Source organism: Sycon ciliatum, chromosome 5 (assembly GCF_964019385.1).
Source record: "Sycon ciliatum chromosome 5, ocSycCili1.1, whole genome shotgun sequence".
In the NCBI taxonomy this organism is placed as follows: Eukaryota; Metazoa; Porifera; class Calcarea; order Leucosolenida; family Sycettidae; genus Sycon; species Sycon ciliatum.
In genome coordinates, this window is record NC_088647.1 from 37,839,599 (window position 1) to 37,862,651 (window position 23,053).

General features: G+C 48.7%; 2 protein-coding genes and 1 long non-coding RNA gene across 5 annotated transcripts in view; 2 read left to right on the forward strand and 1 right to left on the reverse strand.

Annotated features, from left to right (window-relative positions):
* The window catches only part of LOC135818589 (uncharacterized), a 199,164-nt gene that overhangs the window by 132,470 nt on the left and 43,641 nt on the right, over positions 1-23,053 (forward strand). The gene's annotated exons all lie outside the window — the stretch shown is intronic.
* Positions 1-23,053, reverse strand: part of LOC135818584 (uncharacterized) — a 108,604-nt gene that overhangs the window by 21,562 nt on the left and 63,989 nt on the right. Inside the window, exon 4 of one of the 2 annotated variants that reach the window (XM_065331975.1) lies at positions 20,447-22,342. In XM_065331975.1, coding sequence (XP_065188047.1) covers positions 20,447-22,342 — 1,896 coding nt within the window. Of the gene's footprint in view, positions 1-18,184; positions 22,343-23,053 lie in introns of those variants that run through there. The other variant, XM_065331974.1, reaches the window with a different exon arrangement.
* Positions 10,346-13,829, forward strand: LOC135818592 (uncharacterized). 2 transcript variants are annotated; one of them, XR_010553710.1, is made up of 4 exons: positions 10,346-10,589; positions 10,698-10,879; positions 11,257-11,677; positions 13,280-13,829. It is a non-coding gene; the product is annotated as an uncharacterized LOC135818592 (long non-coding RNA). The 2 variants fall into 2 exon arrangements; XR_010553711.1 differs by lacking the exon at positions 10,698-10,879 and having other exon boundaries at positions 10,348-10,589; positions 13,280-13,827.

Here is a 23,053-nt window from a genome sequence, read left to right on the forward strand (position 1 = left end):
GTACATGTATAGTGGATGTATGGGTATAGTGGATGTATGGGTATAGTGGATGTACATGTATGGGTAAAGTGGATGTATGGGTATAGTGGATGTATGGGTATAGTGGATGTATGGGTAAAGTCAAGAGTAGATAAACAAGAGTGTGCAACTCCGGATCTCTCCTGCACAATCTGCAGATACACGGCGGAATTTTTTGTTTACGTCACCTTTTTTCAGAGAAACGCTGCTTTGCCGCAGAGCAGTGTGAGAGCACGTGCTGGGCACCGACCTTGTAGTGTAAAGCCCAGCCAATTGCACGAGGGAAAACTCTCCAAAAGGCTCGCAGCGCGTGCGTCGTCGAAAAGATTACGTCAACAAAAAATTCCGCCGTGGGCCAACCCATCCGCGAGTTGCACACTCTTGTTTATCTACTCTTGGTAAAGTGTATGTATGGGTATAGTGGATGTATGGGTAAAGTGGATGTATGGGTAAAGTGGATGTATGGGTATAGTGGATGTATGGGTAAAGTGGATGTATGGGTATAGTGGATGTATGGGTAAAGTGGATGTATGGGTATAGTGGATGTATGGGTATAGTGGATGTATGGGTATAGTGGATGTATGGGTAAAGTGGATGTATGGGTAAAGTGGATGTATGGGTATAGTGGATGTATGGGTATAGTGGATGTATGGGTATAGTGGATGTATGGGTATAGTGGATGTATGGGTATAGTGGATGTATGGGTAAAGTGGATGTATGGGTATAGTGGATGTATGGGTAAAGTGGATGTATGGGTATAGTGGATGTATGGGTATAGTGGATGTATGGGTATAGTGGATGTATGGGTATAGTGGATGTATGGGTAAAGTGGATGTATGGGTATAGTGGATGTATGGGTATAGTGGATGTATGGGTATAGTGGATGTATGGGTAAAGTGGATGTATGGGTAAAGTGGATGTATGGGTATAGTGGATGTATGGGTATGGTGGATGTATGGGTAAAGTGGATGTATGGGTATAGTGGATGTATGGGTAAAGTGGATGTATGGGTATAGTGGATGTATGGGTATAGTGGATGTATGGGTATAGTGGATGTATGGGTAAAGTGGATGTATGGGTATAGTGGATGTATGGGTATAGTGGATGTATGGGTATGGTGGATGTATGGGTAAAGTGGATGTATGGGTATAGTGGATGTATGGGTAAAGTGGATGTATGGGTATAGTGGATGTATGGGTTGTTGTTGTTGTTGTTGATTTTTATTTTGCTTCGCAAGGCCAAACGGGCAATGGTGCCCAATTCTATGGAAGCGAATTTCAAAAGGGAGAGAGCTACGGGGAGAGAGAGAGAGAGAGAGAGAGAGAGAGAGAGGGGGGGGGGGAGGGAGGGAGGGAGATGATAAGCAATTTTGTAACGTCAACAGAGCGATTGTGCAGTGTCAATAGAGCGATTTTGAAGCGTCAACAGAGGGAACACAAAGAGTTCATAAGCGCACAAGCACGCAGAGCAATTTTGTAGCGTCAACAGAGCGATTTTGCAGTGTCAATAGAGCGATTTTGAAGCGTCAACAGAGGGAACACAAAGAGTTCATAAGCGCACAAGCACGCAGAGAAGAGTAAATGACGTGGTGTGTGGACGGGAAAAGTCAGACAGAGCATTCATTGCAAGGTGTAGGGGATGGAGGCAAGCTTAAATTGCTGGGCAGCCTTGATCTCCCTTACACTCCTTGGGAGAGCGTTCCAGGCCAAGGCTGCCTGAAAGGCCAGGCGAGATCTGCCGGCTTCTGACTGTGCCGAGGGGACAGTGAGGCCCCTGGAAACCTGGTGCCGGGTGGTGCTGCCAGCTGATGGTGAGAATAGGTCCTGGAGGACACTGCTGGCTTTCCCATTGACACAGCGCCACACCAGGACGAGCCGCTTCTGGGCGTAGCACTCCCGAACTCTGTACAGGGACATCCGTTCGAGCAGAGGCTGAGCCGAGGTGTGAGGCGGCAAACCGTATACCGCTCTCGCCGCTCGGTTCTGCAGGACCTGAAGGCGATCAAGCTGCGAAACCTTGAGGGAGGAAGAGAAGGCGTTAGACCCATATAGGAGGTCAGGCATGATGACTGACCTCACATACTGGATGCGACTACTGAGGCTCAGACATCTGCGGGACCGCCACAATGCTCCAATCTTCTGCACAACTTTCTTCGCCATCGCGTCAACATGGGGGTCCCACTTCACAGCGGCGTCAAGGGTCACGCCGAGGTACCTTGCTGTTGGGCTCAGGGGAAGCTCTGTCTGGTTGCAGCGGACAGCGACATGCTGACCCGCATTGCGTTGTGGTACAATTGACAGGACCTGGCTCTTCTTGTCATTTAGTAGCAGATGTCGATGCTTGAGCCAGTCAGCGACGTTGGTGACGGCCCCTGACAGGCAGGCTGATGTGGCTAGCACTGATTTTCTGTGGCAGTGCACTGCAATGTCATCGGCAAATTGCAGAGATGGAGCAGGATGGGCTATGGCAGGGACATCACGGGTGTACATGCTAAACAGGATCGGACCTAGGACCGAGCCCTGAGGTACACCAGATGAGCACTTAGCAGCAACACTGTAGGTGGGGCCAATGCGCACTTGCTGGGTTCGATCGCTTAAGTAGCTGCAGAACCAGCGAAGGGAGGCATTGTCCAGGCCAAGATCGAATAGGTCCCGGACCAGTTGGCTGTGATTGACCTTGTCAAAGGCTTTTGACATGTCGATTAGGCAGACGCCTGTGGTCAACTTGTCGTCCCGGGCCTTTAAGATGGCATCTGTTGCTACAACTAGGGCGTCCTCTGTGGAGTGCTCACGGCGGAAGGCAAACTGAGTCGGTGGTATGGCACATGATCGCTCCAGATGTGCAACAAGTTGCTTCTGGACTATCTTCTCGAGTAGTTTGGATACGATCGGCAGGAGCGACACAGGACGATAATTTGCAGCTACCGATGGATCGCCAGCTTTGAAGAGAGGGCTTATTACAGCATGTTTGAAAGCCAGAGGGACTTCACCATGCCTCAGCGATGAGCTGAAGAGCACTGAAAGCGATGGAGCCAACAGGTCAGCGCAAGCACGTAGCAGACACCCAGGAATCCCATCACTGCCTGTGGCTTTGCAGGGATGTATCCGTTCCAGGAGGTGCTTGACCTCATCTGGGGTAGTTGACTGGAAGGTCAGCATTGAGCCTTGCGGCTGTGGACCAATGGGAATCTGGAGCTGTGCCGGACGGGATGGATCATGTACAATGCTGTGGAAGGCATCCGAGACTTCTGTGATGTCGCACGTTGGCTGATGATGTTGACGAGAACGGCTAGTGACAGAGTTGATCACGGACCACATCTTCCGCAGGTTGGAGGAGTGATCACGACACTGCTGTTGGAAATGCTGATTGCGTTTTCGCCGGTAAGCATTTGAGGCTTCTGCACGGGCTCGCTTGTACTCCTCATGTAGATGCACGTTAGTCTTATCTCGTAGCCACTTTCGGTGAAGTCTATTCTTGCGCATGTTCAGTTGGAATAGATCACGGTCGGACCATGGCGGGGGAGTCCTCCTGGTGGAGATTCTGACTTCACGCAGGGGAGCGTGACTTTCGAGAACCGACATAAACTTGGCATGCCAGCCATTCCACATCTCGTCTACAGTTGCAGCAGGGGGAAAGGAGTGGAGGCTGCACGAGGCAATATCTTCACGAAATGTTGCAAGGTTAATGGCACGGATCTTGCGGGTGAGGCGCACTGATTTCCGCTGCAGTGGGTGTTGCGAGGAGGGTAGAGACAGACTTGCATGCACAAGGAAGTGATCGCTGATCGTGCAGGGTACAACTTCACAATGACTTATAGTACCCACGGTGGAGAGCACTAGATCAAGCAGCGTTCCATCCGGACATCGGGGTGTGACTCGTGTGGCAGACTGAACATAGTTGCGGAGCCCATACGATCCGATAAGGTCCCAGAAGCGCTGGTGAGGACGACTGGTCATGCATTGAGCCAGATTGATATTAAAGTCACCCACCAGTGTCATTGATGGCGTGATCGTGGCAGCATTGTGGAGGACTGTGTCCAGGTGGCCCCAGAAATCAGCAGTTGCATTTGGTGGGCGATAGAGGCAGCCAACGAGGTGCTGGTGTTGCCCTCCGCCAATAGCTATCCAGGTAGCCTCCAGGTGGCTATTGTGCAGATCAGAACGATAGGTAACTGGGAGTGATGTCTTGTAATAGAGGCATGTGCCCCCACCCTGGCGATCGGGCCGGTCACAGCGAACAACACTGTAGCCGGGAATACAAATTTCGCCATCCGAGATTGTACTATCCAGCCAGGTCTCGGCAACGCCAACGACGTCCCAGTTGTGCTGGTGGGCAAGGCTGTCCAGTGCATGCAGCTTATAGCGCAGGCTGCAGATATTCAAAAACCCGATGTTGAGGCTCGTGACGAACAGTTTGAGGTTGTTGCAGTTGGTTGTTCTTTGGGAGCCCCGGGACCTTCGAGGCTGGAAGGGAGTAGCATTGGGGTTTAGCAGGGGTGTATGGCTGGCAGCAGACATCACTGTTTGCTGACTGGAGCCACGCGCTTTGCAGCTTGGTCTTCAGCGGGAGAACCACGCTGGTGGGGTCGTGACTTCTGCCCAGGGGTCCGAGTTAACTCAGCGCCGGGTTTGGGAGAACTGTCGCTGCTGCTATTGCGGCGGCTGCTGCTGCCGCTCCTGCCAGAGTCGTTTCCGCTGCTGTCGTCGCCACTGCCATCGTCCCTGCTGCTGTGGGCATTGTCGTTGCCGTCGCCACTGCCACCGTCACTGCTGCTGCCGCCGCCACTGCCACAGTCGTTTCCGCTGCTGTCGTCGCCACTGCCACCGTCACTGCTGCTGTGGGCATTGTCGTTGCCGTCGCCACTGCCACCATTACTGCTGCTGTGGGCCTTGTCGTTGCCGCTGCTCTTCTTGGGTGGATTGAATTTCCATGTCCTGCAGTAGAGAGGCCGAGGCCAGAAGTTGGCAGAGGTCACAGTGGCCAGGCAAGCTGCATCGATGGTGACCCTGGCGGATACTTTGCCGCTAGCTGCCGTGTGTACATTGCATGAGTGGACATCTATGATGTTCCCTGTGGCTGCTACAGACCGGCGGTGCACAAACTCCGTGAGACCCTCCATTGTGCAGGTGCTGCTAAGGTTACCAACAAACACTACTGCTCTCCGGCGTCTTGGTGGGGCTGCAGCGACCAGCTGCCAGCTGTCGTCATTTATGGCATCCACTTCCTCTTGCTCTGTGTTGCCAGTTTCAGGTTCAACACTACCTGCAGCGGCCGGTAGGGTGTCCTGGTTAGGCCCAGCGTTGGCAGCAGTAGCACCGAAAACGGGCTTGACACTGACAGGCAGGAGTCCAGTATCCCCTGCATCAGACTCAGAATACTCCATTTCTGTGTCCCCAGAGGGCACTGTCTTGGTTGCGTGCCAGGGTGTGGCGGCGCTACGGGTACGGGGTTCAGTGTGGGTTCCCACGTGTTTTACCTGCTGGTTTGGCATTTTTGCACTGTCACTTGCGCGTGGCTTTGACTGTCCAGGACTACTGGTACGGGTACTCTTACTCGTAGTACTACTACTACCTGCACTCTTGATCTCCTTGCCCAGCTCGCTTTTTGAAAATGGTTGCTTGACTGCCATAATGGCGGAATCCTTCAAGAACTTCATTTCTTGCCTTAAATCCAAGACCAGGCCGGCGAGCTCGTCTACTCTCCGCTGGAGGCGTACTTCGTTGTTTCTGGACTCACTGACGAAAGCATTCAAAGTATCTACAAGGCTGACCACGTTGTGATGTATTCCGGGAATGCTACAAAGTAGCTTCACCTGCTCCGCGCTTGAGAGCTCACCCATGGCGCAAAGATTCTCGTTGTGCACAACCTAGCTACCTAACTACACTACTGCAACTGCTGCCACTACTACTACTACTGCTACAACCTACCTACTTACCTCCAGTCCGGCCTAATGCCGGCTGGGCTGTCCAAAATGTTTCAAGAACTGGAGCTCAAAAACGCGTACCCACCGCACAGGGGGGTATAGTGGATGTATGGGTATAGTGGATGTATGGGTATAGTGGATGTATGGGTAAAGTGGATGTACATGTATGGGTAAAGTGGATGTATGGGTAAAGTGGATGTATGGGTATAGTGGATGTATGGGTATAGTGGATGTATGGGTATAGTGGATGTATGGGTATAGTGGATGTATGGGTAAAGTGGATGTATGGGTAAAGTGGATGTATGGGTATAGTGGATGTATGGGTATAGTGGATGTATGGGTATAGTGGATGTATGGGTATAGTGGATGTATGGGTATAGTGGATGTATGGGTATAGTGGATGTATGGGTATAGTGGATGTATGGGTATAGTGGATGTATGGGTATAGTGGATGTATGGGTATAGTGGATGTATGGATATAGTGGATGTATGGGTATAGTGGATGTATGGACTTTGTGGATGGCTGCAATACAGTGGAGTCATCGCGTAGTGAGAGCTGCACAGTGCTGCTCAATGAAATCCAGGCGCGTCACTCCAGCTTGCGCCTTGCACCATTTCGCAGCCCAGTGTTCGCAGGTCAGGGGGGGGGGGGGGGTGTTGCACAACGGTCGGCACGGACATGTACTTGAGTTGAGCAACGTGGCTGGATTTCATTGATCAGCACTGCACACATATACCTAGGCAACATGAGAGAGGTTACCATGGTTACTGTGTTACTTCAGAGAACACAGGGTTTGTTGTAACTTGTTGGAATTGCATACTCATAGTCATACGGTACGCGCCCTCGCTAGTGGCAATACCGTTAATACCCTCGAATGCAGCAGTGGCAATACCGTTAATACCCTCGAATGCGGCAAATCATGGTAGCAGTAGTTTTAAAACCAGCCACTGCTTGTTAGTACAGAGAGCACGCCGAAATCATAATATACTAGCTTACTGATAGACGTTACGCGATGACATCATCATTAGGTATGCAATTACGTCATCATTGGGTATGCAATTACGTCATCATTTGGGATGCTTTCCCTGTATGGAGTGGCAATGCCGTACAGGAGCAGTGCGATGTTGCTGCTTAGCCACAGTGACATGGCTGCTACTTTCGTAACACTGTTTGTTCGGTTTGCCACTTAATACAAACTGTTTGCTGTTCAAATCTCAATATAAACAGTTTACTACTCAATTCAAAACCAGCACTGGTTTCCACAGCATGTCCTCCATACAAAGCACATGGGATGACATCATGCACTCCATACAAAAGCACATGTGATGACATCACTCACGTAACCTGTAGATAACCAGCAGAAGCAGAGCGTACGGGTATCAGCAAAACAGAACAGGAACGTACGACTTAAATTGATTGTCCTTGACAAATTGCTTGACAGAGTCTACTTGGGCATCAGAAATACGTCCATTGCTCTGCAGTACAGCCATCACCTCGGCAACAGTGAAGATACTGTGCATGCGAACGCCAGTGTCCAGTAGCTTTTGTCGGCCACCCTGCTGTCGGTCCAACAGAACTGCGGCGTCAGCTTTCGCTAAGCTGCAGTGATCAGCTGAAGTGAAGGGTGCGCTAACTCACACCAGCGTGTGTTGAGTCTTGATCCGGGATTGAAACTGGCGACGGCTTGGTGACTTTTCGCCGTCACTGCTCATCCGCAGTTCTCTGCTTGGAATGTTGCAAAGTAGAGTCAGAGCGCTTTGTGATGATCTAAAGTGCGCTGCTGAGTCTGAGAAAAGGGAAGAGAGAATACAAATCATTTACCAGTACAATCGTGCTTCGAATCAAATGTTCCACGGATCATGGCAGTGGTGTAGGAATCGGGGCGGGGGGGGGGGGGGGAAGGGGGGCGCCAGCCGCCCCGCCCCCTAACCTTTTGGCGGATGTGGGTCCAAAGCAAAGTCGCTAAACTTGATGAACTCGCAAGTGAGTATCATGCATGCAGTGCAGATCAGTCAGTGGTCATGCACTCAGATCAATCGTAGTCAGAGCTGACCCTGCAGTCATTCATGTACATGTACGTACATAATCATTTCTCTGTCCACCCTGCACTCCACTCGTTTCGTACACATCCGCACATTCACTCATACGTGTACACCACTATTGAACACGTCCATATTGCCAGTGGGGGCCACCACAGCACATCGCCCCAACTTATCGTCTTTGCACACAGTTCCGTGGTCATGACTATACAAAACCATTGCTTAGTCCAACAAAAAACTCCCAACACGTTAGACCATTATGCATCCACACAACTCTAGAAGAATAAAAGCGATGATATATATTATGAAATTACATGATGATCACTGGGGTGGGTGGGTGGGCACTCTCACTCAACTCTGCGCACAAAGACAAAAGAAGTCGACCCTGCACTCGTCACCTCCTTTTATCCCACACCGTGCTCCCTCATACCCGTTCCCGGGTGGACAGAGAACACTACTTCTCTGCTAATTCTTATACTGTGACGTCATCCGCAGAGAAGTGACATCACTACAGTCATAAGTCTCCACTTTTTCAGATCTAAAAGAATGTACGTGCCACCGGCGTGAAGCACACTCACTAGATCATCCCTTGGTTGTTTTTGCATCGTAGCAGCTAATGAAGCGTTGTTTATCATTGGCAGTTTTCTTCAAAATCGGAAAGGCAAGAGTACTTTCCTTTAGTCGGAGTCAGTGCTTCTCATTGCTATACCACAGCGTTCTGAAGAAAGTCACTTTCCAGAAGAAATTTTCGAGACTGACTGTTATTAGCACAGTTCTCGGAGATCGAAGATTGCAAGATACGACCACCAAAGTCCTGGGCGCTGGTCATAAATTTCAACATTTTCATTAGAAACTGAGCCCGATCGAGGCTTGCAGCCATAATTCAATGACATCCTAAATATTTCACCAGGGTCACATTAGTCATTGTGGAAAATCCGTTATCAGTGGAACATACTACATTGCAATACTTCTTATCACTGGCAGGAGAAGATTCCTTCAAGTGTCCGAGGTTCTTGTTTGCAATAGCCAAAATCAGGGAAGTCTTGAACATCAGCTTACAAGTATCTCTCTGTCTTTGCCAGTAAGTTTTGCTTTATGGTCGACTCTCTTTCACCATTACAGATGTACCGGTATTACGCTTTCCGGTAAATTTCCCTTTGAACTTTGGCCAGGCTGTCAGTCAGAGCTACATATCCAGTGGTGGCTGTGTGCAATCCCTGGTGTTCAACATACATATACATCTACATGTACAGCATTTTCATTATTCTTGTCCAGATTCCAGTAGTAGTGCAGTACTCGGTTTTCACGATTGCTCCACACACAGTCATATTATGTACATGTCCAGTGAAGTGCAGCACCTATATCATGATGTGTTGTCACATACTTTTACACAAATACAAATCTCCGTAGAAGGATTACCGGTACACAGGTACATACGCACAATAGGTACTAGCATAGCCCAACATACATCAAGGTCATTGCCAGCAAGTCAGCCCCCCAAACCAAAACATCTTCATACGCCACTGCATGGATGAGTCGGTCCCCGGCTCCAGGTACTAACCTTCACACTCGTCTCCACTCAACACTGCAGTATACTGATACAGGTAATCAACTTTGACAGCGTGTGGAGGAAGAACAACGAGTCTAGAATCTACTCCAGGACATATAGAAGACTAAACTTCATTCAAGCTAGTTAGTTCGATTTGATCCGCTAGCACTGTCCAAAAGACTCGCAGTGTCCGCTCAACTCGTATACGGACAGTCGGACTAATGCCTGAAGTATTGGTGAGCGATGGTCTGCGCAAGGAACGTTAGTTACACTTACAAAGTACGCGTTCAAAGTTTCAAACAGTGGCTGGGCTTCTACTTGGCGATTGTTCAACTGGTTCTAGAAGTCACTGAGCTAGCGTGCAACGAAACGAGTTCCTAACTCTGCGGGGGCCTGCAGATCGACGACTACCACTCTTATCAGTTAGACAGGAATCCAAGACAGAAAACTTTAAAAAAACTATCTCGGACCAGCTCCAAAGCCAAAGCCAAACTGGCCCAAAGGCTTCACGTCCGTGACAACACTGACTCAACGAAACATGGTGAATCCACCGCCGGGTACCGACACGGCGACAGACTAGACTCAGTCCAAGGCAAGTAGTGGTCCGTGCTTGAGATCAAGCGCCACGGAAAAATACAGGACGTCCGACGTCACCATGGTCACGGTTCCTTCGATGCGCATAGCAACGGTCCATGCACACTACACTAAAAATCGCAAAAGAAATCGTCCTCTCCACAGAACCAGTTGCCAGTGGCAACACATGCAAGTCGCATACATGCACTTGACTTTCATTCTTCTTTGTTGTTTTCAGTGTTTTCTCTTTCTCATTGATCTCGACAGTGTTGTGGTGCTCGTTATCTTACTGAGACATCTCTTGTGACCGTGGTCAGTGTCACCAACGGCGCAACGAGGCGGAGCGCCGGGATCGAGCGTGGAAAAACGCTCTGCATTAGCAGCTCCTGTAGTGAAAAATGTTTTCTGCGATGGCACGTCCAAAGTCAACAGAGCCAAGGTGCAAGCCAGCATGAGAGATCTCGTATAGGATGTGAGCTCAAGACGGTAAGCTGCTGAAAAAGTGGAAAGATGCGTGTATTTACAAACTCTCTCTCTCTTCAATGAACACTTCATCCATCGATTGCCGCTATGCATTTCGTGTTGTGGTCACAGATAATGTGGGCAAATGTAAAACTACCAACTGGAGAGTGCTCTGGTGTTAGGGACGTGTCCCAAAGTGTCATCACATGGCTGTGGAGACTAGTACACACATGGAGGAATATTTCTACAACAGTGATACGGAGTGATATGGAGAACAGATGGATGGATAGAAAAGAAAACTGAGATGATGGGAAGTAAGTACATGTCATGTAAGTTGATTGTGTGGAAGAAATTTGAAATAAGATAAAATAAAAGTTTCACTCAAACATACATGTAACATCCTGATTAGTATTCCATCTTCATTTTTCCAGGTAGTGGCACTCCACACGCTCCGATTACCTGGTGTTTGTGTGTGTGTGTGTGTGTTTCAGGGGTGTCGGCTGTTGGGCGGTTCAACAGCCAATTGAGTCAACTTTCCAAGACTCCTTTTGAGTCTCTCTCCCCTCTCCCGGGGAGACCCACATGACCAGTTTTGGCAGTGAGCAACAAGTGCAAGTGTGTGTGTGTGTGTGTGTGTGTGTGTGTGTGTGTGTGCATATGTGTGTGTGTATATGTGTGTGTGTGTCCTCAGCCCTTGCAAAGACCCTTGGAGTGCCTGAGGACATTGGTCACATCGTACGGGAGCGGCGTTTGTGCTGGCTTGGACACGTGACATGGATGGAAGATCACCGGTTGCCCAAGTGTGTTCTCTTCGGTGAACTGCCTGCCCCGCGCCCCGCGTATGGTCCACGCAAGAGGTGGAGGGACGTCATTATGGATGACGTTTCGTCGGTTGAGCCACCGGTACCAACATGTTGATGGTACGGTGCAGCCCAGAACAGTCCGGAGTGGCGTACCATTGCCCGTCGACCACCCAATGCACCCTCTGCTGCTGGCTACGGTTGCGCCTGTGGCCGCATGTTCCGTCGAAGTGGCGACCTGAAACGCAATCAGTCGTTCTGTCGTGGACTGGAGAATTAACTATGCGCTATCATTGCTAAGCAATGGGCAAGGTAAAGGTGTGTGTGTGTGTACTGCATGTGTGTGCATGTGTGTGTGTGTGTGTGTGTACAGTATGTGTGTGTGTGTGTGTGTGTGTGTACAGTATGTGTGTGTGTGTATTGTGTGCCACGAACCTTTCTGCCGGTTGCCGCCATATTAGTCCTTTCTCTATCATTGCCTCTGGCAATGGGCAAGTTCAAGGTTCAAGGATGTGTGTGTGTGTGTAGTCATGCATACACTCTCGTGTGTGGTTGAGTTGGCCAGACAAAGTGACCGTGCATGGGCACGAGGTTTCCGTCATGTCGATGGTATTGGAATTACGTACCGTATTTTCTGGAGACAACGCCGCACTTTGAACACTCAAAATTCACCCAAAAGAATGGCTTATGTTCCAATGTTTAGGAATGGGTTTGCTCCCACACTGGAGTTCGCGCTATTCCGTCGACGACTTGACACTTGACTGACTCACGACTGCCATCCAGAGAATGGACTTCTCGTGTTCTCTGGATGGCAGTCGTGAGTCAGTCAAGTGTCAAGTCGTCGGCGAAATAGCGCGAGCTCCAGTGTGGGAGCAAACCCATTCCTAAACAAAATCATCGCCGAAGTCACAACCTCTATTTTATATTCCAATGACCAAAATAACAGTGATCGTCAAATAGATGTCTGTATTTCGTGGCGAAAAAATGTGGGGGGGGGGGGGGGAGGGGGTGCGGCTTATGCTCCGGAAAATACGGTACTGCATGACTTGTATTCTAAAATATAAATTTCTCTTAGCCTTGTTAGTGGAATTTGTGTCATTGCTCAGCGGGTATGGGTTGCGACGCCTTGTTGGTTATTGTGTAGGAACAACAAGTTACGCTATAATGTCCACTAACACCACCAGTTACTTGACAATCAGCTCATGCATGTTGAATCTTTAGAGCCACACAAGTTGTGTGCTATGTTGCTATGCGTCCTTGAATCTTGGTTTGACCGTACTGTCCAATGGTCTTGCCAGTATCGTCATGGACATGCATGTACATCGGCCTTCACAGCTAAGACTTTCAGCTTGTGCTTGTCTTGGTTGTGCTCACCTTCCCCTCCTATGTTATCATGTAACTAAGAACATTCCAAGTTGGAATGCTGTTGGAGTGCGCATCCAAGACTTGCTAGAGCTAGAGGTGATAGCCAGTTAGTTGTAGAAGGTCAGTACCGTCGGTCAGTGACGTGCAATGTTATCGCATGAGTTGATTGTCATGTGACACAGGGGTGTTGGACACGCTACGGTCATTACGCTATTGACCGTATCACTGTTTGCCCCCAGGTACCACCCCGTGAACCAATAAAATAAACTGATTTGGACTCTAAATTTCCAAAATTTCGGCTCAGCCACCCGTCCACCACGAGTAACTTGTACTTCAGATGGCTGACCTTACCACACTATAATACCTTCAGACGCCTCTGTAACTGATGGTGTTAGTGGACTTTATAGCGTAACTTGTAGTTCCTTGGTGGTTTTCGTGTTTTCTTGGTTTAGCCGACGGTTTCATTTCTGTGTTCTGTAGTGATTGGCCTGTGGAAACAATAATCCAAGTGGATGTCATTGTGTTCTATGTATGTGACTTTTGCAACAGGTTCAAGGCAAGATGCACGTCATGAAGCATTCGGCCCGTGATGTCAGTGTCTGGTAGCTTATGTAGCCGTGGTTGTATGGGTGATCAAAGATGATACTCTGCATATCAATGTAAGTGTCCAGTATTTGTGCTCTGCCCATACAACACAGCAACAACGACAGAGTTACATAGCCAGTGGCTGGCAATGGTGAAGTAATCATATGAATATGTATTAGTATTCCTGACCTATTGTAAGCAAGTAAGCTCATCATTACTACAAGACTAATAGTATTACTAGCAGCAGACATGACGTCATTCTCCTGTTTACATACCTCTAATATCTGTATCTACAGCTGCAGCAGTAGTGGGTACCATGGCAACACAGTACACACTTTATCTCCCTCCCATGTTCAGTTTTACTGCTCTGCACACACCATCGTGGTGTGGTTGGCGTGTGTTGTGTGGTTTTGTTCTCAGCATCTTCAGCATAGTACACGTAGTGAATCATGTACCGGGTTACTTTCCATCGCCTGCTGCCTCCGCCGCCGTTTACGTATCATTTTTATTGAGATGATGTAAGTTTACCGTGATCAGTGATTTCCCCGTCACCCCGGCTTGCCTGCTGTCATACTGAAAGCTTTCCAATCTATTGAATCTATCCTTTTTGTTCTTGCCTGCAACAGCAATCAACACTCTACCATCTATTTACTGTTGTTTTGTACGTCGCTGCACGTTTGAGCCAGCTACACTGCACTCGTGTGTGTATATGTGTACTGTCTGAATATCTATAGTCACATGACCAGTGCATGGTTACATCATCAAGAGTACACACAGCTACACTGCACTCGTGTGTGTATATGTGTACGGTCTGTCTGAATATCTATAGTCACATGACCAGTGCATGGTTACATCATCAAGAGTACAGACAGCTGTACTGTGGGGTGCTGAAGAACGGTTGGGTTTTGTGAAAAACGGACATGCAGGCTGGAATTTCACCCTGGCACAGCATACCAATGTATAGACAGTAACTCAACTGTGCATAAACCATGGTACATGAAAATAGGAATGGTCTAGGCTACTACCAGGCTGACCCCCCAGTTCTTTCTAACCCAACAGTACAGTGTAAGTTTGACATCATCTACATGCAGTAGATATCCGCAAAGTTACATGGTGGAATGTACTATGTGTACTGGGGGTAATAAAATAATGACCTCTCTGGAATGGTGCGCTGTACTGGGGGTAATAATGCCTTCTCTGGAATGGTGCACTCTATTGGGGGTAATACTGCCCTCTCTGGAATGGTGCCCGGGGTGCAGTGCAGACCGTGACTGAATGCTTGAGATCAAGGAAATACATTACAGCTGTATCATGTGTGATGAGGTGATGCAGCATGGCCGCGGTGCAGTGTGGACTGAGAGCAATGGAGTTTCCGCGCGTCTCATCACACCAAGACTAGATAAACTCTTCGTCACAGTCATTAGGAGCAGGAGAGTGCCGGCTACAGCTGATCAAGCGTACCACCAGCAAACGTACCACCAGCAACAATGAATGTATTTCATTACTGAATGGTGGCATTGGTGTCAATATTGACAAACACGTACATCAGCAATCGACTAGCAGAGCAGAAGCAGAAGAGCAGTGAACACCATCAGTATAATTATACTGTATATACATATCTATAAGACTATTGTACAGTGTACTCAGCACTTGCTGGTGACAATAACCACATCAACAAAACCAACAGAAGAATCGTGACGGAGAGCTACGTAGTGTGCAACAGTATGAACAGAAGTATTGTCTGCAACATCATCAGTTGCACTACCAGTAACATCATGTATTCTTGTGTGTATACTTGACTGTGAGGAATTATATGCGTAAATCCTAGAATAAGCAGAAAACTGATGATTGAACTGTTTCTTCAGCCATGCAGTCATGCATGCTACACAATACAATCATTGAAAACAGTACACACACAAATTACATTCTACTCAAGTGAATTCAATACTCAGTGTGATGTGTGCTGCACGCCTACACACATGCACACACATACCTTTGACGCCCATCGCCGGAGGCGATGATAGCAATGCTACGGCAGAAGCCATAGCAACTTGTGCTGGGATTACACCATTCAACAGCTTGCAAGGCTGAAGAATTGACCGTCACTATTCAGCCTGGTCTACACCATACAGCTATTTGGAGTGACATTTTCTGGCCAGTGAATCCCTTTTTTTGGTCTTTTTTCATTTTTTTCATTTTTTCTTTTTTTTCCTTTCTTTTTTTTCTTTTTTTTTTTTTCTTTTTTTCCCGCACACACATCACACCACATACTCCGGCATGCACTGGCTGTTGGTAACCACCCAGGAGAATGAAAGAAAAGTCAGGAAGAGTCTGAGAAAGAGAAGAAAGACGTGTGTGACCATAATCGTCGGGAATCGAACCCGCAATCTATCGATTGGAAATCGCTGCACATACCACTGCACCATATGGGACACACACACACACACACACACACACACACACACACACACACACACACACACACACACACACAAACACACAAACACACATACACACACACACACACACACACACACACACACACACACACCATTCAGTGGAAGTTGTGCAATCATTGACTGTTGGTTGGTAGATCAAACTTGAACAATACATCAGCTCTGTCCTTGCCTACTCCTTCAGCAACGGCTGGAAGTGATAGAAAGTTTTTAAAGAAGACATTATACATGCATGCACACAAACACACACACACACACACACACACACACACACACACACACGATGCACACAAAGATGCATGCACAAACACACGTACGCACACACACACACATGCACACAAATCGCACAAAAATGTTGGCCTTCTGGAAAGGCAGGCAGTTCGTAGGCAGTACGGTCATTCTCGTATTCAAATTCAACACACAAAGAAATGACCTGCATATAGAAAATAGAAAAGAAAAAGGACCAAGGAACTACAAGTTACGCTATGATATCCACTAACACCACCATTAACCCAGGCCCACGTGTAAACACCCAGGTCTCCGGGCATACCTCTGCATATGCACATGCGCAAGCGCATGCGCACGCACACACTCACACACACACACATTCATGTACACAAACATTGCAGACACTCCAACTGTGAGTACAACGACGTACTCGCGCACGCACTCACAAGCAATCAGCACATAAGTTGGGAGTTGCCATGACTTCATTCTGATTACTTCAGCAAAGTGATGATAGACCAGTTCCAAGAAAGCAAACGATAATATTTGCGTCATATCATCACATTCGGTCGTCAGTAATTCGCACCGCCCACCGGCGGCAGACGCACGAATGGCCCACCATCATATTGTATGTGTATGGTGTGACGCCTCATCCCAGGCAGTTGTGTGAGTTCTTGGCGTCGGTGGTCGTTCGTTCACCCTCACTGGGCAGTATGAGGTCGGCCCTAGCGGGCAGTATGCTTTTGCCCTTGGCGGGCAGGTTGTCGGCCTCGGTGGCTTTTCGTTTGCTCAATAGGCAATATGATTCAGCCCATGGTGGGCAGTATATAATCGGTCCACTGTGGGCAGCATTCTTTGGCCCTTGGTGGGTACTACGCTTTATCCCTTGGCGGGATGTTTGCTGTAGCCCTCGGGGGCAGGCTATTGGCCTTGACGGCCGTTGTGCACCCTCGGTTGGGCGGTATGCTTTAGCCTTCAGTAGGCAGGTTTCTGGCCTTGGCGGCCGTTCGTGCGCCCTCGATTGGGCTATACGCTTATTCTTGCGGTCGGGCTATAATCATGCGCCCTCGGTCGGGCTATAATCATGCGCACTCGGTCAGGCTATAATCATGCACTCTGGATCGGGCTATAATCATGCGCCCTCGGTCGGGCTATACGCTTCTTCGCGCTCTCGGTCGGGCTATAATCATGCGCTCTCGGTCGGGCTATAATCATGCGCTCTCGATCGGGCTATAATCATGCGCTCTGGATCGGGCTATAATCATGCGCCATCGGTCGGGCTATACGCTTCTCTCGCGCCCTCGGTTGGGCAGTATGCTTTAACCCTCGATGGGTAAGCTGTTGCTCTGGGCGGCCGTTCATGCGCCCGCAGCGGGCATGTTTCTGGCCATGTCGGCCATTTGTGCACCCTCGGTGGGCAGTGTGCTAACGGTCTACAGCGGGCAGGATTACTTAGCCCTCAGTGGCTTGGCTGTTGACCTCCCCAGCCGCTCATGTCACCGGCCCACGGTGGGCAGCTGCAGGCTAGCCCTCAGTGGCCAAGAACTCAAACAACTGCCTGGCATGAGGCGTCACACCACACACATACAATATAATGGTGGGCCATTCGTGCGTCTGTTGCCGGTGGGCGGTGCGAATTACTGACAACCGAATGTGATGATATGACGCAAATATTATCATTTGCTGTCTTGGAACTGGTCTATCATCACATACTATTATAATTAATATATTTAATCAAAATGAAGTCATGGCAACCCCCAAACCTATGTGTTGAGTGCTTGTGAGTGTGTACGTGAGTACGCCGTTGTACGCACAGACGGGACGTAGGAGTGTCTGCAATTATGTTTATGTACATGAATGTGCGTGCGTGCGTGTGTGTGTGTGTGTGTGTGTGTGTGTGTGTGTGTGTGTGTGTGTGCGTGTGACCTGACTTGCGTGTGTACCCGTGGGCCTGGGTTAAAAGCTAAAACTGCATTTTGACACATCCAGAAATCAACTGCAAAGGAACGCTCCTTCACATCCCGACAATTCAAGAGCTGGAAGAAGACACGTCTTCCGATATGACACCATTAAACTAACAGGATGTCCGTACAATTTTGCCAGCTTGTAAATCGTGAAGGGACAGTCATGTGACACACACTCACAGCAATATGCCAATACTGCGCGTGTGCCAGGGCTAACTAGACTTTGCTGTGCAAAGCCTACATGTTACTGAACAATCAGCTCATGCCATAACATTGCACGACACTGACCGACGCTACTGGCATTCTACAACTAACTGGCTAAAGCGCGATGCACAATATCACTTATGCGACGAGCAATGCGATCGAAATGTTTTTCTGCAAAATTTTGAATCGCACCTCCGTCGCAGGTCTCATCGCGGAAAGTTGAGCCTAGTTCAACTTCTGCGACAAGCGACGAGCGATGCGCATCACTTTCTACACGGCGGGCGCACATGACAGCTCGCGTACAGTTTTGGACTGTGCATGCCCTGCAACGATGTGCCGTGCATTGTGCATCGAAGACTCTTCGTGCGATTCGAAAAAAGACTTTCGCTCGACGCTCATCGCATCGCAGAATTGATATTGTGCATCGCGCTTTACTGCTCCCTGATACAGACCAGCTGAGGTGGACCGGAAAGTTTGCTGCAGACTTTATGGTACTGGTCAAGTACACACATCTGTAGATGGAGAGTCTAGCTAGGGTGACTAGTGTAGTGTCTGTCTGATCATCATTATTCATCAACAAACAGGTGTACCCGTATTTCATACACTGATCAACACTGTACATCTACTACTGTACAACACATACCTGGGAATATGCTGATGTTGTGCAACGTCTTCCTGCAATCAATCCGAAATGAACTCCAGGACAGTAGAGTTGCTATACCGTAGCCTGGAATTGTACAATGGAGGTCGAAGTCTGTCCATAGAGCATGGGTTCCCGTACAAGTGTACACCCTCCATTCCCATGATGCCCGGTGACTGCAGCATGGCTTGAATGCTATCATCGGTGATCTTGCAGTAATTTAGGCTGATCAATCTCAAGCTTGTGTTCTTCCTCATCATATCCACCAGGGCATGCACTGTGGCATCATCAATCTCATCGTTTGCCATATCCATCCATTCAATACGCGCATGGTGATGGAGAGAGTGTAGGATACTTGCACCAACTTCATCACTCATGCCCGTCTTGGCAAATGAAATGAAGCGCAGCCGGTGGAATCCAGAGAGAAGCTGGCATAGCAGTTTGAAATCAGCATGACTGGGCTGTATATCATGAAACACTGGGTTGTTCTCCAGACCCAATGCACTGACATGTGACTGTGGTGATGTCACTGCATGTAGTACACTCACAACACCAGATAGCTGTATCCTATTCCTGGCCAGACAAAGGTATTTCAGCACTGTGTTGTGAGCAAGGCCAGATGTTGCCAGAGCAGTTGCTCCAGCATCGGTGATGTTACACAGTTGTATGTCCAGTAGGTCTAGGTCAGTGTTGGTTGCAAGGTACTGACCAAGTGATGACATCATGGAGTCATCAACCGTACAATGTAGGCCACCACCAAGTACACTGACCAGTTGATCAATTGACTCAGTCTGTACTGAAGTACCAGTAGCATAGCGGCTGCCAATGTCGATTATGTCACCACCACATTGATTAGACGTAGCCACTTCCTGTAGAAGACGGATTGTTACACCACTGCCGCTCAGATAAACCCTGCATGGTGGTAGTGTTGTGCTGACACTCCCAGTGTGCTCACGACCGCGACGAGCTTGCAGAAAGTCAACCACACTAGCGGCTAGCTCATCAGTCAGTCTGTTGTTGGCAAACAAGAGATGCTGTATGGTATCATGAGAATGGAGACTGGATAGTACACATGACACGTCACTGTTGCAGAGTGAGTTGTCACCCAGCCATAGACTGTCAAGGTGTGGTAACTGTGTGACCAGTGTTGCCAGGTCAGATCCACATCCACTATCCAGTCTACATGATGCCAGTGATAGATGTGTGAGATGGTTACACGGAGCCAAGTTGCTCGCAAATGCTGCCAGACCATCATTGCCAAGTACTGTATAGTGTGCAGTCAGGTACGTTAGACTTGGGTGTTTTACACATCCAGCAAGTGCTGCTCCATCTGCAGATCCACTGGTCAAGTCTGTGTCGCTTATGTCAAGAACCTGGAGGGTACGCCGTGTTGATCTAGACAGTGTGCTTGATATGCTTGCCAATGGTGCTGCAGTGAGATTGGCACCACACAAAGTCACCTTGACGCATTTATCCAGTTGGTCAGACAGCAAAATGACACTGTCACCTGACAGATTACAATGGCTGAGATCCAGAGACTTTACATGGTCCACAAGCTCCAAAACCGTATGTAAAGCCATCACATCAACAACTTCAAGGTGGATTCCCCTAACATCAATTCCATCACCTGCCAGGAGATTACCTGACATAGCATAGCAGCGATGGATGATTGCGTCTACATCCTGATTGGGGTTTCCAGTGCGGTTATGTTGGAGTGAAATGTGGCTTTCCATCAAACATCTCATCAGGAACAGAAGCATCTTCTTTTTGCTCTTGAAAGAGTAATCACTGATGCTGTTTTCAGACTTCAGAGCCAACAAAGATGAATGTAGAAGGTCTGGCTTGAGTGCTCCAAAGACAAATTGCCAGAAGACAAGTGTGTTCAAGTCTGTGCCGACAGTGTTGATGCAGCTGCGGATGATGTCTACGCACGAGTCAGAAGAAATGATGCATCTCGATGCACACCACTCCTGCAGTGTCAAGTGAGTCAAGGACACAGTCTGCGTGGAACTGACGGCCGACGGATGCATACCAGGGTTGAGCAGTAAGCCGAGATCTTGACAAATGGACTGGTGGAGGGTTGACAGCGTGGATGTAAAAGTAGCCATGCCCCTTTGATATGTTGCAAGACACATCGTGTCGAGATTGTGCAATGCCTTGACTAGCTCCACAGCATGGTGATCACACTCCTCATCATTGTTGCTTGTCTCCTTCACATAGCGCTCCAAATGATGTTCTATTACCACGGGGATACTGACAAGATCACCACAACTGAAGTGCCGGCCACCACTGCAGTGACTGATGACGTCATGTGCAAGCCGTACTTGACCAAACTTGCCTCGTCGCTTTTCCAGCTTTGCGACTGAGGAGCGTAAGTAGTGGTCGTAGAAAAGTGTCACACTGGAGGGTAGAGAGTTGTTGATGGGATATTGCTGAATGAGCAGAGCACATAGGAGTGGAGATTGTCGAATGCCTTCCTTCAGCAGACAGTTGTTACGTTGGGAAAGCTCTTCCATACACTTCTTGGCAACCTCCTCTCCGAGCTGTCGTGAGCAGTACGCATAGAGCTGGTCTGCTGAGAAGCCGAGAAGTCGGAAACGTAAGCGGAAATGCGGTATGTGCTGATACGCTTCAGCACACGGTCGGCTAGTTGCGACTACAATAGCAGCAGGTAGTAGTGAATGGTTACTGCTGCTGCTCCTCAATATTACAGCTTGGGCTGCTGATCCTTTGCCAAACCCACCACTGCCAAGTTCGTCGATGCCATCAATAACGATCAATACCTGGTCGGAATGCTCAGAGAGGTAATTGAGCAGTGAAGATTGGTCCTGTGTACTGATGCGCAACTGGTCCAAACCAAGAAATACACACCAATCTGTTGACTGTATACGTGTCAAATCACGGCATGGCACGTAGAAAATGAATTCAATCTTTGCCAGATTCCCAGTCGTTGTCTCCATGATGTCGGCGATGACTCGTTTGCTCAGTGTTGTCTTTCCCTGCCCAGCGTTCCCAATTACGATGCAACTTTCCAGAATGTCTTCGTCAACTGTGTCATCGCCACCACCAACACCAACACCACTTTTGCCACCGCTAGTTACACCTTCATAATAATGGGGATCAGACAAGAGCTGCTTAGCGCTGGACAGAACAAACTGCCTTCCTCCTTCCACTTTGTCACTCGTATCTTGTCTAGCTCCTGGGATAGCAACGCCTGGTGTACGGTCGGATATTGGCTGTCTTCCAGTGACACGGCGAGTTGCAGCTTGTTGCGCACGATACGTCAGCTGCAGAGCATCTTTCTCCGTCAGAGCCTGCATGGGCACGAAGCAATCCTTGACATCGCCGGACAAGCAAGTTAGATCTGAATGATCAGCGGTGGTCTTGCACAGATGTGTATTCACTCTGTGCAGATGTTGTTTAAGACGTTGAATGTGCCCACCATTGTCTGCTCCATCATCATTCACTAACAGTATATTACATGTCACTGTGCCATCGTTAGCTGTGTTGCTGCCTGCACGCATAGTAGCAACATCAACTGTGGTGAAACACAGGACAGGAAAGAGGAAAAAGAACTAATTGTTTGATGGTATATCATTGTACAGATGTACTGTGATGATATGTTGACAAGTATATTCCTAAATGTAGATAGTGTGTGTGTGTGTGTGTGTGTGTGTGTGTGTGTGTGTGTGTGTGTGTGTGTCTGTGTGTGCGAGTGTGTGTGTGTGTGTGTGTGTGTATGTGTGCAACATCACCAGCAGAGGCATCTTCTGACACACTTGAGTCACCGGTTACAAACAATATGTCCTGCGAACGCTGCAGCTTCCACTGCGCCCGCTGCAACCGCTGTGTGCTATCGCGCCAAGGCATGAAATGTCACAAGTGCAGCCGTGGCTCGGCCAGAGCAACCAACACAGACCGTAGCTCCTTCTGTATCGTTTGCAATTGCGGTCGGCGTTTCAGTAGACCACAGGACCTATCCTGTCATCGCCCCTACTGTTCCGAACCTGCTCAACCCCCCATGGGGTCCGCATAGCCAGAATATGGCAGCGCGTCCAAGGTCCAAGGTGTATGTGTGTGTGTGTGTGTGTGTGTGTGTGTGGGTGTGTGTGTGTGTGCCTCTGTGTGTGTGTGTGTGTGTGTGTGTGTGTGTGTGTGTGTGTGTCTGTCTGTGTGTCTGTGTGTTTGTGTGAACCACTGATTGTACCGTTTACATACACACGTACATAAAAACTGAACTGAAAGGCGT